At 38.3% G+C, this 14,562-nt stretch overlaps 1 protein-coding gene across 2 annotated transcripts in view; it reads right to left on the reverse strand.

Annotated features, from left to right (window-relative positions):
- Window positions 1-301: 301 nt before the first annotated feature.
- The window catches only part of LOC127425870 (guanine nucleotide-binding protein G(i) subunit alpha-2-like), a 76,022-nt gene continuing 61,761 nt past the window's right edge, over window positions 302-14,562 (reverse strand). For both annotated transcript variants that reach the window (XM_051672158.1, XM_051672159.1), the window contains exons 5-9: window positions 8,614-8,742; window positions 7,397-7,526; window positions 6,963-7,116; window positions 1,121-1,338; window positions 302-577 (exon numbers count right to left, since the gene is read on the reverse strand). In XM_051672158.1, the coding sequence (XP_051528118.1) occupies window positions 1,148-1,338; window positions 6,963-7,116; window positions 7,397-7,526; window positions 8,614-8,742 (604 nt within the window). In that variant the 3' untranslated portion in view covers window positions 302-577; window positions 1,121-1,147. The remainder of the gene's footprint in view (window positions 578-1,120; window positions 1,339-6,962; window positions 7,117-7,396; window positions 7,527-8,613; window positions 8,743-14,562) is intronic.

Genomic DNA, 14,562 nt, shown 5'->3' on the forward strand with positions numbered 1-14,562 from the left:
AGTTCTTTCCCCATTTGTGCAATTTTTTTAAATTGTAATTTTAGAAAGGAATGTTATGTTGATGTGAACTGATTACTTGTACTGGAATATTCACTATCTTCTATCATGCAGGACAACGTCATGTAAACATAAAAAAGCGCTTTCCTTTTTCAATCATATTCTATATCCAACACCTGCTGTTTATTTTATTTTTTAAATAAGCATTATGCAATTAAAAATATCAAATTTGCACATCAGATTCCCTAGAGTAAAATGAAAATATATAAAAATTGTGTTGCCTCTGCTAATAAAAAAAAAAAGACAAACTAAACAAAAAAGACAAATGGAAATTATAACGGTTGTTGATTTGTGGTCATAGCCCATGGAGTTAATAATACAGATATTAAATGTCAAACAGAATGCTGGGACAGTGTCAGGGTTAGGGAGACAAACGCTTTAGTTGTTGGCAATAGTTGAAATCGTGTCGGCTCCTCTGATCCATCAGTCATCTTGTGAAAGCAGGAATCATTGTCAAGTGCAGATGCTCAGGACGTTTTCCACACCTACTTCCTCTGGTCATCAAAACTGGTCAAGTAATCTGAAGAAGAAAGAGAGAAAAGACAGTTTGTGTTGACTGTTTATTCTCAATCTGTGTCCACATGTTTTGCAACAGATTATATATTTTATCATTTTATCAGAGTAATATTTCTCTGACTGGTTTTTAATCAGTGAATCTCAGTTTTGGGAAACATTACATTTGAAGATACATTTACACTAACTTGAATAGAATTGAAATAAAACAGTGATGAACCACACAGCCTTTAAATATTTCTCAATGAAACGATACAACATACAGTCCAGAGACTCGAATCAGTGAATAGTTTTTGGTACGAATGAACTACTTCAATAAAATGAATCAGATTTTCCAATGCTACTGGACATAAAAGAGCAAGCTGTTTTAGTCCGTTTGTTTATAAATCTGCTTGTGCCATAAACAATGTGTCACTAATGTAGAAACATCAGCTACTGGAAAAAATCATTCGAGTTACTGTCACACTACTGGAAAATGTAGTTAAACTAGTAGCATCACTACTTAATAGTCCAACACTCTCAAACGCTGGTTTTGTGTATTTCTACATACCTCGAATCATCTTCCTGCTTTTGTCTTCTAGAAGAGCCCACAGTCCTTCAAATTGTTTTTAATGATGACGTCAGTGACGGCATCAAAAACAAACTGGACGTTCTTCGTGTCGGTGGCACAGGTGAAGTGAGGGTAAATCTCCTTGGTTTCTTTCTTCTTGTTCAGGTCCTCAAACTTGGTGCGGATGTACTCTGCGGCCTCATCATAATTGTTGGCACCTTGTTTAAAGTGAAAATAAAAGGAACAATGAGAAATCAGCAGGGGAGAAGAGAGACAGAAAATGAGTGAGAGACAGGAAGCCAGAAAAGAAGATAAACGGATTAAAAAAGAGACAAAAAAAGTTACACTTTGCTCTTGCCACCAGTTTATTCATAATAATCGTCCCTCTGATTTATAACATGCTTTTTATATCTTCCAACTGATTAATATCAGCGAAACCATCCGTCCCCCGTTCGATCGATGTCCCTGCACTGGATGTAATCAATTGCTGGCCTTTTGAATGACAACAATGATGGAGGATCAAAGTGGACCTCATCTGAAGAACCCCCAGATAAGCAATTGAACTAAGGAGTCTGTTTTACAACTGAATGACTGAACAAAACGTGTTTGATTTGATCGGTTTTTTTACATCAAAGATGCTGCCGATTACATCTGAGATCTATGCAGGTACCCGCTGGTCCTTAAAACCTCTTAAAACCTATTAAATTCACTTTTCACAGGGTTGCTGCAGTTTTTAAAAACTTAAATAAACTGAAGACTTTTTAAGACCTTTTCAAGACCTGAACAAATAAAATGAATACCGTATCCCCATCCCAAAACAAACCCAAACGATCTCGAAATAAATCCTGTATCACAGACTCTTATTTAAACAGGCGGGACACACATTCAACATGACCTTAACATTGATCATCAGTAAAACAGGGCAGGATATATGCAAGTGTAAAATACTCTAGATATATATCACATTAAAATTGGTTTATGTACCAATATATAAATAAATACAAATTAGAGGTCGACTGATATTGGATTGTGCTGATTTGATAATGTGTTGAAAGAAAGCCAGTTAATCTGCCAATAGTTTTTTTTAATTGGTAGCCTATATTAAATGTTCTTCCTTCCTGTGACGGGGAGGGCCAGACAGAGGATACAAGAATCCAAATGTATTACTGAAATACAGCGGGGACTCTTATTTTGAAATGTTTGCACTTCACTGCTTCCAGCTGCTCATTCAAACAGATAATCTATAATGTATAACAATATAAACAATTAAAAGAAAACACTGTCATATTTCATCAACACTATATCATCATCATCATCAACAGCTGATCATTAGTGATAGTTAGTTATATATTTCCCATATGGGTTAATGATTGTGAACTGTTCTGCAACAGCTGGAAACACTCACAAGCCCCCGTGTGTTTGGAGAAAATACAACAGAGCTGTGTTTTCACTTTGAAAGATGTAGCACAAGCATTTATTTAATTAAATCTTATTCTTTTGAAGTTAGATAATCACATTAGGTCATATCACGATTCCTGTTTTCCACCCCAAATTTAAGACCTCTTTAAATAACAAAATAAGACTTTTGTTGTATCATTTAAGATATTTAAGACATTTTAAGGAACTGCAGGAACCCTGTTTTAATAGTTAAGGCCAGAAAAAGTCTTAAATATCATAAATAAAATACAAGAAGTCTTAAAATATTGTTTGCGGAGGTCTTAAATTTTGGAGTGTGAATAGACGAGACGCTTAAAACGGCAAACGTGTGTTTTGATTGGATGTTAATTACTATGTGATTTGCATGTTAACAGAGCTGATAGAGCGGTATGGGATGCGCTGAGGTGCAGTTCTCGGACTGATTAAAACCAGTTAACATTAGGTAATCGGTTTGAAATTCAGTGCGGGATTGCAGGTATTGTGCACAATTTTGTTTCTCCCCTTTTTCTCCCAATATGGAATTCCCAATGCGCTCTAAGTCCTCGTGGTGGTGTAGTGACTCGCCTCAATCCGGGTGGAGAAGGACGAATCTCAGTTGCCTCCGCATCTGAGACGTCAATCCGCGCATCTTATCACGTGGCTTGTTTAGCGCGTTACCGCGGAGACGTAGCGCATGTGGAGGCTTCACACTATTCTCCGCGGCATCCACGCACAACTCGCCACGCGCCCCACTGAGAGCGAGAACCACATTATAGTGACCACGAGGAGGTTACCCCATGTGACTCTACCCTCCCTAGCAACCAGGCCAATTTGGTTGCTTAGGAGACCTGGCTGAAGTCACTCAGGACAATTTGTGCACAATTTTAATAATTCCCACATGTTCCACGTTCATAATGCGTGGAATTCCTGCACACTTTTATTCATTTTAACATGTAGCTGAGAACCGGTAAACCAATCCATACAGATGAACAAATCAACTTAATTTGTTTCAAAGTGCAATTCCAGAATCTGCACATGTAAATCAGCTCTCTCTCTCTCTCTCTCTCGTCGTTGATTTACTGAACTTAAGATGTTACAGTATAAACCTTCATAAACCTGTTAATCCGACACACAAAAAAGTAAGTGATGCAATAAAACTATTGCTCATGTTTATAATAAATAAAGCTGTCAACACTGGAACAGTCCAGTTTAGACTCCTTTCACATCGTGGCGCTCCCTCATACAATAGCACCCTTAACAAGAAAGGCACAAATGCCAAAATGATTTGTGTGAAACTACCAGAACTACTCAGCTGCAGGGTTACATCTCATATTAAACTGTATGTAATAATATCCTCAAATATTAATAATACAATTATATAAATATAATTATATTAATTATATGTATTATGAAAATAAATATATTTTAAATAAATATAAATACATATATTATTATCTATCCTTAATATATAGTTATCTGTTTTCAATATGCATAACTGATTATGCGGCAAGAACCCTAACCCTCTTTCATGATTTTATCTATTAATATTTTCAATTCATTTTGTCAACATTAAACAGCCATTTAAAAAAAATATATATATATTTTGTGATTAACATTTTTTATTGATTCATCTATTAAACAAAGAAAAGCAAAACATATACAGACAGAATCAATATTTACCCCCCACCATCACTTAAAATACAGAGTCTGGGGCAAAATAAGATTTGAGTGCCCAATATGTCACACATAAAACTGAATCTTCAACCAAAATTCTTGAATCTTAACACATCCCCAAAAAACATGGGTTGTGTCCCCATCTTCTGATTGGCATCGCCAGCAGGTGGGTGTGTCTTTAAGACCAAGACTATACAATCTAAAGGGGCTCCAATAGAATCAATGTAAAATCTTAAATTGCATAAGGTGCACCCTTGAATCTCTAGATGTAGACTTGACGTTTTTTAGAATCCTAGTCCACACTCCCTCCTCCAATACCAAGTTTAAATTTTTCTCCAATAATCTCTTGATAGAAGTTGAAGCTCCGTCCCCCAGACTCTGAATTAACAGGGAGTAATACACTGATGCCTCATGACCTTTTCCAAAAGCAGTAATCACCCCTCCCAGAGTATCTGCTGCTTTAGAGGGGTGTATACTACTCCTAAAAATAGTACAGAGCAGGTGGCGCAGCTGTAAATACCTAAAGAACTGAGATTTGGGAATCCCAAAATGTTTAACCATATTTTCAAAAGATCTCAACACTCCACACACATATTGGTCACGAGTGTATTAACCCCCCTCACGATCCACTCTGACCAGCACAAATGGGACTTATTAATGTATAATTTGGGGTTCAGCCATATGCTCGAGGCAACATTTAAATAAGTGTCTGAATTAAACATTCTGGACACTTTTGTCCATACCGAGTGCAAATGCGAGATAATGGGGTGTAACTTAAAGGAGACCTATTATGCCCCTTTTTACAAGATGTAATATAAGTCTCAGGTGTCCCCAGAATGTGTCTGTGAAGTTTCAGCTCAAAATACCCCACGGATCATTTATTATACTATGTTGTAAATGCCTCTTTTTGGGTGAAATCAAAAACACGCTGTTCTCGTGTGTGTCTCTTTAAATGCAAATGAGCTGCTGCTCCCCGCCCCCTTTCCGGAAGAGGGCTGTGCCTTTACAGCTTGTGCTTCGGATACTATAGCAACAACCAATCAGAACCAATATGACTGACACCGTAAATACCAGAATTTAATACATAGGCATTTTGAGTTTGTGAGAGTGCTTCTTATGTAGAAAATCACTTCCTGCCCTCCATCTGCATTTCACACCACAGCAACGCAGTGACGTGACGTCATGTGCAAACAAGCTATAACGACATAGCTCTGTTCTCTGTGAATACAATCAGAGACAATGGTAACTTCAGCTGCATTAGCCGTGAAATCAGCTAACAAGCACATTCAGAAAGGCGATTTGCAAACATTCACAAAATATAAAGTGCGATACTTACATCTTCAGGATATAAAGCTGGAACACGAACAGTTGGTACTGATCCATGCTTAGAGTCAAATTCTTTGAAAATCCTGCTTTATATTGACCCTCATTCACAAAGCAGTCCAATGTAAAATGATTTGCACAAACATACACCAATTGTGGTATGTTTTGGGGAACATTTTCTTCAAAAACAAAACTTGTCCACTGCGTCTTCAGTGGCTCTGATGCCGGGAGTACATGAAGACTCTTATGTTCACTTTTACAGCCTACAACAGAACACGTATGACGCTTATGAAGCTGAGACATTATTCTTCTCACTGTAGCTGCCCCAGCGTGGAAAAAAATGGCGGACTGTGTGTCGATCACTCAGGGGAGGACCTTTGATAATAGGGTGGAGTCCGTCACCAGTGGTGGGCGTGGCCTGCTCTAAAGTGACGTCACTTTAGAGCGGATCCCAAAACCAGTCATTTTGAGACACTGTTTTAGATTAATAAAAATATAAGAAAGAGGAGTGGGTGGACTTTTAACATTGTAGGGTGGTTGTGTACACACACTGCCGACTCACATTTATGTTCAAACACCATGTAAAAGTGAATTTTGCATAATAGGTCCCCTTTAACTTCTCCAGTTAGTTTAATCGAAAGGCTTTGCAATGGTGAAATAGGGGCAAGAATTTCCTGTTCAACACAAAACCAGGGAGGGGCTCTCTCAGGTGGAAGTGACCAATGAGCCAAACGTCTGAAACCGAATGCATAATAATAAAACAAAATCTTGGGTAGGCCTAACCCACCTTTGACAATTAAACAGCCATCTTTAATGTAACTGGTGAGTATTGATAAGTGATAGTTCAGCCGAAAATGCTGTAATAACTTACTCACATTCATGCTGTTTCAAACCTGTATGACTTTATTTTCTTCAGTGGAACACATAAGGAGATGTTGGGGAGAATGTTAGTTTCAGTCACCATTCACTTTAATTGAATGAAACAAAAAGACGCAGTGACAGTGAATGGTGACTGAAACTAACATTCTCCCCAACATCTCATGTGTTTCACAGAAAAGAGAAATTCACACAGGGTGAGGGGTAGTAATGAAAACATAAGTTTCATTTTTGAATGAACTACTTGTTAAAGTTGTTGTTAGAGGTATCTGCTAAGAACAACAATATAAATGTAAGTCAGCACATGATTGAATCATGTCTTGCTGGGAAACAAGTGACTGAAGAGAAGGGTCATAATGTAGGCTACATACTTTAAAAATCATCTGAATAAAACTAGATGTAAACATTTAGAGAAGTACGGTCCCCAAAAAGGGTCCATTTTTATTTCATTTTTGTTTAATGCACGGCCTGATCAGAGTACTAGAAAGCTCTCCTGGAGCACTTGTGCACTTGATTTAGATGGTGTATTGGGTTGTTGACTGGTGTATTGTACCTGTGTATTCAGGGAAGCAGATGGTGAGGGGGCTGTGTGTGATCTTCTGCTCAAACAGATCTTTCTTGTTGAGGAACAGGATGATGGAGGTCTCGGTGAACCACTTGTTGTTGCAGATGCTGTCGAAGAGCTTCATGCTCTCATGCATTCGATTCTGGGGTGGAACGGAGAGACTACTCAGTATTCAACATCTTTTAGGGTTAGCAGTAGCACAATAAAAGAGCCAGTAAAAATTGAAGGATCAGAGAGGGGTTCGGGTTTAAAAAAAATTCTACAACTGTTTTTGGTGCAAGAAAACCTGACAAACATTATAAGTGGACTCTAGGGAATGAAAATTAAATGCTGCAAGTGAAGAAACTGGCCCTTTTAATTCTTAATAGTGTGATGGGTTGTGCTTTATGGACTGATCCAGGAGAAAAGCTGAAGGATCTCACCATCTCTTCATCTTCAGCCAGCACCAGGTCATATGCACTCATGGCCACACAGAAGATAATGGCTGTCACGCCTTCGAAACAGTGGATCCATTTCTTTCTCTCTGAACGCTGACCGCCGACATCAAACATCCTACAAACAGAGAGCAGACACTCTTAATGACTGGCAGTACAAACACACCTGAAGAAAAAACAATCACATATCCCTTAACAACCTAAAACAGAAGATAGAACATTAGATCAGCCACGCAGACAAGATGACTCCAATTACTGGGACTTAAAACTAAACATTTCTCCAAGCTGTGACGGGCAGAAAAACAGTCCATTCCAATAAAGCAATAAATCATCCAAAAATGAAAATACTTATTGGTCAACTCTTTCAGGCCTTTTGCACTAATGCATATTCAAAGCTGATGTTGCGCTCTCAGTTCAGAGATACACGAGAATCAGTGCGGTTTGGCATCAGAGTGTGACGTGTCTTTACATGGCATTTTTTTGATACGAGAACTGGCCTCTTCCTCTACTTTAGACCAGTGGACATTCACGAGACTTGCTGGCATTTGTTGACATTTGAGTTTGGCCCTTGTTTCTATGGTAATGGAGGAGTTGAGAAGAGGATGGATGAGAGAGGGAGGGAAGACCTTGGACTTCCTGTCTGTTGCACACCTGCCTCTATAACAGAATGAATCTGGAAAAGACATCGTCAGCATTTCTAAGAAGATTCTGTAATCTCCTTCTCGGCACTGTTTTATGTGACATCATCTTTTTAACGCAGTACATAACATCATTTACAAGACACAGTAGAAAGTAACAGACCATCTCTGACAGCTGGCTCGTGTTTGATCTTTCGAAAGGTTGGGCTGACATTTCCTCTGTAGATTAAAGTCGACTCATTCAAAGACAATCAGTTAAATCCCATAAACTCACCAACCCAAAAGCCCTCAACAGCCTTAGGGAAATTAATCCCAAACCTCAAGGCAGAACACATTGATTGTGCAGAATTAATTCTTTAAGGGTCAAACAGGGTGTTGCTAGCAAACAGAAACAGCTGAAGCTGTCAAAATTGGGCAGATGAGTTCAAAGTGTGAAAGTGTGTGAACACAAGTGTTAGCGCCACTTCAGAGCGCTCGACTGCAAAGTGTGAATCAAAATCTCAGTTGAAATCAGAGCAAAAATAAAGATATGCACTGAAAATTATGCTGTATGGAGATGTTTCTCACTTGAAGTGCAGGTCTTTAAAGGTAAAATGTGTCTCTACGATGCCGGTGGTCTTCACTCTGGTCCTCAACACGTCTTGTTGGGTTGGGATGTAGTCTGATTTGCCTATCCTCTCCATATCATTCAGATAACTGCAAACACACACAAGATGGTACAAAGCATTTATAAATAATGACACAGTTCTGTTTTCTTATCTAAAAACATGGTAAGCTGTATTAAAAGCATTCACTTTTGCTTTAACATGAATTCTCCAGATGGTATTTTATTTAGTGCAAGGGGAAATAAAAATATCCATGTTTCTGCCACAGTAATATAAGCATAACAAGATTTTAACGGTGCCATGTGAAAACACTTCTATCCCAGAATAATGTACAGTCACATTAAACAGTGTAGCACTTTAAAAACATTGCTCTGTTTGTTTGAGTGGCCCAACATGTCAACTTCTGGCTAAACCAATGCTGTGAGTTTGGGATGGAACTACCGGTTTCTTTAACCCCTTACACCCTGAAGGAATTTTTAAGGATTTCATGCTTAAATTGCATACATAAAACTAAGAGCTTATAAAAAAATAAAAAAATAAATAAAATAAAAACAACATTGCAAAGGTCAAATGCATGGTATCAATTTTTATAAAACCTTTCAAAATTTGAAGAAAATATATTTTGATCACACTCAGAGACTCTCATGATACAACACAGCTGACAAAACACAGATCATGAGTGCTAAAAATACACTTTTCAGTTATTATTCATATTTGATGTCATATGTTTTAGACAGTAAGTATGGATGGTCATGAAATTAACTTTGGTGTTGTTCTACAACATGTCAAACATTTGTAGAGTCATATTAGCAAACTATAGTTTTGGCAAGTCATTTGTGAAAAACTGAGTTTAAATGTATATGGCTAAGGTGAATGAAAACTTCTGACTTCAACTGTATGTAGAAAATTACATTGATAGTCAGTACTATTCCTTTCTTCAGATTTATACAGATGGATCTAAGGATCCAGAGACGGGACATACTGGTATTGGAGTAATTATACCGGAATTCCAGTACCGAATAACTAAAAGGTTATCAAATAAGCTATCAATTTATTTAGTTGAATTAGTGGCTCTATTGGTGGGCCTTCAATGGGTGGAGGAGGTGCTTCTATGTTCAGAATCTTTGTCAGCCCTTAATAGCTTAGATTATTTTAAAACTATCAGAGAAGATCTCATATTAGACATATTAATGGTGTTGCTGTCATTAGACAGGATGGGAATCAATGCGAGGTTTTGTTGGATACCAGCACATGCAGGGGTAAATGGGAATGAGAAGGCAGTTCAGCTTGCAAAAGGCCCTTAAAAAAGTAATGAGGATATACAGGTTCCATTAGGTCGAGGTGAGTTCAAATAATCCATGACCACTGAAATGAATAATGAATTTCAAAGGAGACGGAATTCTTGTGCAACTGGAAGACAGTCCTATGGTATACATCAACTGGTTAGAGGGGAGTCTGGAAGCTTGTGTAGAAACAGAAGAGAGGAGGTGATTTTATTGAGACTACGTTTCAGACATACTGGTTCAAATGCTAATTTATTCTTAGTGGGAAAACACAATACGGGTCAGTGCTGTCATTGTGGTATGATGGAGACAGTGGAACATGCTATTATGTCTTGTAAACAATATTCTGAAAGTCTGAAGAAAGTCAAAGATTGTGAATTTTCACTGGCATGGATGTTGAAGGCATCATATATTTGTAGAGCCATATGACTTTTCTGGTGAGTACAAGTTTAGAGGCGTGTATATGATGTGATGTTGAACAAACTAGGGAGGACATTTTAACAGGTGCATATACACAATATTAATGAACACCCCGAGATGTTGAGGTTTAGGTAATGGAGCTGAACACACAGCAGCCTAGACTTCACATGGAGAGAAATATATATATATATATATGTACAGTACTGTGCAAAAGTCTTAGGCACATAGATGTTTCACAAAAACATTTGTCTTAAGATGGTTATTTATATCTGCTACTTTAGTGTGTCAATAGGAAATATACATTTTATCCTCCCAAACATTCCTTTTGCAAACAGAAAAGATTAGATTAGAAGAACAGGGAGCCCTGCAACAGATGTCATAGCCCCCACAGACCCCACACTGAACATCGAGTCAGTCTGAGAATACACAAAGAGACAGAAGCAGTTGAGACAGCTGAAACAGACAGAAGAACTGTGGTGAATTCTCCAAGAAGCTTGAACATCCTATCTGCCAACAACCAAGAAAAACTGTGTCCAGGTGTATCTAGGAGAATTGGGGCTGTTTTAAAGGCAATTTTTTATTTTATTTTTTTAATTATGTGGGTATATATACACCGATCAGCCACAACATTAAAACCACCTGTCTAATATTGTGTAGGTCCCCATCGTGCTGCCAAAACAGCGCCAACCCGCATCTCAGAATAACATTCAGAGATGATATTCTTCTCACTACAATTGTACAGAGTGGTTATCTGAGTTACCGTAGACTTTATCAGTTCAAACCAGTCTGGCCATTCTCTGTTGACCTCTCTCATCAACAAGGTGTTTCTATCCACAGAACTGCCGCTCACTGGATGTTTTTTGTTTTTGGCACCATTTGGAGTAAATTCTAGAGACTGTTGTGTGTGAAAATCCCAGAAATACTCAAACCAGCTCATCTAAGATATTTCTTTCTGCAGTTTATGCGCTGTCTCCTGTAAAACAGATTTTAAATAGTAGAAGATATCCCACCGGGATGGCAATTTGGTTCTTTCTTTGTTTTTGTTGAGTTAGTATGGTTGAGAGCTTTTATTACACCATGGCCTGTATTTTCAGCAGACTACCAATTAAACCCAACCCATTTTTCACAACCTCAAATTAGTGAAAGTGAGCCTCTCCCTCCTTCATTTCTAAAGGTCAGTTGTAAATTTGTTATAAATCCATCTTTCCGAAACAGCAAAAATAAAAGCAGTGTGGTAAGCAACCACATAGCAACATCCTGGAAACCATATTATTATTAGCCAAACTATTGTCCTCTAAGTATTTATGCTCATTAGAATATCACGTCTTTCATCTCGCTTCACCTGTATTGAAATCAATGGCAAGTGACGAGCGCTTTTAAATGAAACGAGTTGCTGCCTATAAAGAGTGTTCCAAATCGCTCTCTTATGAGCCTCTTTTTCAGTTAGGATGTTGCCATAGAAGACAGCTGCCACTAGACAGCGGGGCAGCTCACTAAGTTTTGGAACAGACACAAAATCTTTATGCAAAATGTAAAATGTCTGGCTACAGATTTCTATCAGTTATTTTAAAGGTATAGTTTAACCAAAAATGAAAATTCAGGTCATCATTAACTCACCCTCATGTCATTACAAACCCATATGACTTTCTTCCATTAAACACAAACGAAGATGACAGGCAGATCGTTAGCCTCAGTCACCATTCACTTTCATTGTATGGAAAAAAGATGCAATGGTGACTGAGGCTTACCTGTCTGGTAAATATATATATATATATATATATATATTTGAGTATGAACTGGTGGCTGACCGATATAATCGCAGAGGACGATAATTTTTCCTGTTTGGCCGATTCGTTTCTTAAGGCCACAAGGGCGCAAAGTATCACCTGCTTGCTTGTAAAGGAGCTGACTGAGACATATAAATGACCAATCACAGTTCGTTTTGTTGTTACGTGCCATCATGTTACTACAGTAATAGACCGGTGTGCAACACTGTCTCATTTAAACGGTCCACATATCAGAGCCGCGATAGACGCGTTTGAGCTCATAATGTTAAAGTGTCTGTTTCATTCTCCCTCTCTCTCCTCAACAGTTCCCTGTAACTATACTAATGATAAAAGACAAATATCAATAAAACTTATATCATATACCGTCTGCTAATATGCAGATATCTCGTTTAAACAGATGTAATTCACGAACCTCATGAAAATCCAGCGTTTTCTTCCCGTCGAGCGCTCATCTAATATCTTCCTCTGAAGCGTGTTTTTCTATCAGCCAGAATCAAAACTTCAAGATCAGGATCAAAAGTTCCTCTGATTCACAAATCATGACGGTCAGTCTGTGACAATCCAAGCAGGTGATGCAGGCCGTTTAATCTGTCAGAAGATTGCTGCTCTCGCTGGATCTACACGAGCGCGTGAGTGCAACTTCAAAATAAAAGTCTTATGTCTTCTTCACTATCATTGTATGTACGATTGATTTGATTCTGTATTTTTGGAGAAAATGTGATTACTAATGTGGATATGCTATCCGAGATGATGATGAGTCTGTATACAGAAGGGAGGTTGAACAGCTGGCTGTCTGGTGCAGTCAAAACAACCTTGAGCTGAACACGCTCAAAACGGTGGAGATGATTGTGGACTTTAGGAGGAACACCCCAACACTGACCCCCCTCACCATTCTAAACAGCACTGTGGCAGCAGTGGAGTCATTCAGGTTCCTGGGCACTACCATCTCACAGGACCAGAAGTGGGAGACCCACATTGACTCCGTTGTGAAAAAGGCCCAGCAGAGGTTGTACTTCCTTCACCAGTTGAGGAAATTCAACCTGCCACAGGCGCTGCTGATACAGTTCTACTCAGCAGTCATTGAGTCTGTCCTCTGCACTTCAATAACTGTCTGGTTTGGTTCAGCCACGAAATCAGACATCAGAAGACTACAAAGGACAGTTTGGACTGCAGAGAGGATTATTGGTTGCCCCCTGCCCCCCCTTCAAGAACTATACACTTCCAGAGTGAGGAAAAGGTCTGGAAAAATCACTCTGGACCCCACTCACCCTGCCCATTACCTTTTTGAACTGTTGCCTTCTGGCCGACGCTTCAGAGCTCTGAGCACCAGAACCGTCAGGCACAGGAACAGTTTTTTCCCTCAGGCTATCCATCTCATGAACAGTTAAAACTGCCCCATTGTGCAATAATTATGTGCAATACACAGTTTAGTCAATTTATATTCTAATATTTAAATATTATTTTTATTATTATCTCTTGTTGTTGTATTGTTTGTACACTGGAAGCTTCTGTCATCAAGACAAATTCCTTGTATGTGTAAGAATATTTGTTAATAAAGCTGATTCTGATTCCGATTCATGATTGCTGGACTACTGTGTGTACTGTTATTTCCTTCTTCCTAATATATTAACAATTTCTTCATGCAGAAATAAATTACTAAAATTTGATGACTAAACAGAAATCTGAAGAAACTGCTATCTATCATTTAAAATACAATCATACTTTTTACAAAATATACTAAATATAGTGCTAAGTAAGAGTGTATAATTTTTTTTTTTGCAATTTTATGTTTACATTATTTACTATACTAAATTGTGATATATCGGCTTTGTATCGGCCTATCAGCCATCCTGCTCTCTGGATATCGGCATCGGCCATTGAAAAACCCATATCAATCGAGCACTAATATAAACAAAAGAATATATAGGTATACAGTTAGACACAATTGCCAATGCTGATTGCACTAGTCCGGTAGGTGGCGGTACACACCAAAGGTAGTCCACCTACCATAAAATACGTTAGAAGAAGACATTCCAAATATGGAATTCAACACTCTCTAGACAGCCAATGAGGACAATCTGACACATCTATCACGTGAAGGATCATGTTTTAGTGAATCGATCCCTGAGAATCCTTCGCCATAGAGACGGCATTAACGATAAGCCACCATAGCTTGTTTTGACACTCTTTGACTAACATTTCAGGATCTAGTCATCGTATTGTGTCGAGTGTGGGCATGTTTTATCCAGAGCCGTCTGTTTTAAGTTGTGATATGCCACTGTAACAGATAAAAGGATGGGCAAGGAGGAGGGGGGATCTGGCTGAACGGTAAATATAAAGTTTAAGTTAAAGTTTAAACTCAACATAAAACAAAAACACACATGCAGCGCGAGCATGTGCATCTCTCTCTCTCTCCCGAAC

Source organism: Myxocyprinus asiaticus, chromosome 35, assembly GCF_019703515.2.
Source record: "Myxocyprinus asiaticus isolate MX2 ecotype Aquarium Trade chromosome 35, UBuf_Myxa_2, whole genome shotgun sequence".
Taxonomy (NCBI): Eukaryota; Metazoa; Chordata; class Actinopteri; order Cypriniformes; family Catostomidae; genus Myxocyprinus; species Myxocyprinus asiaticus.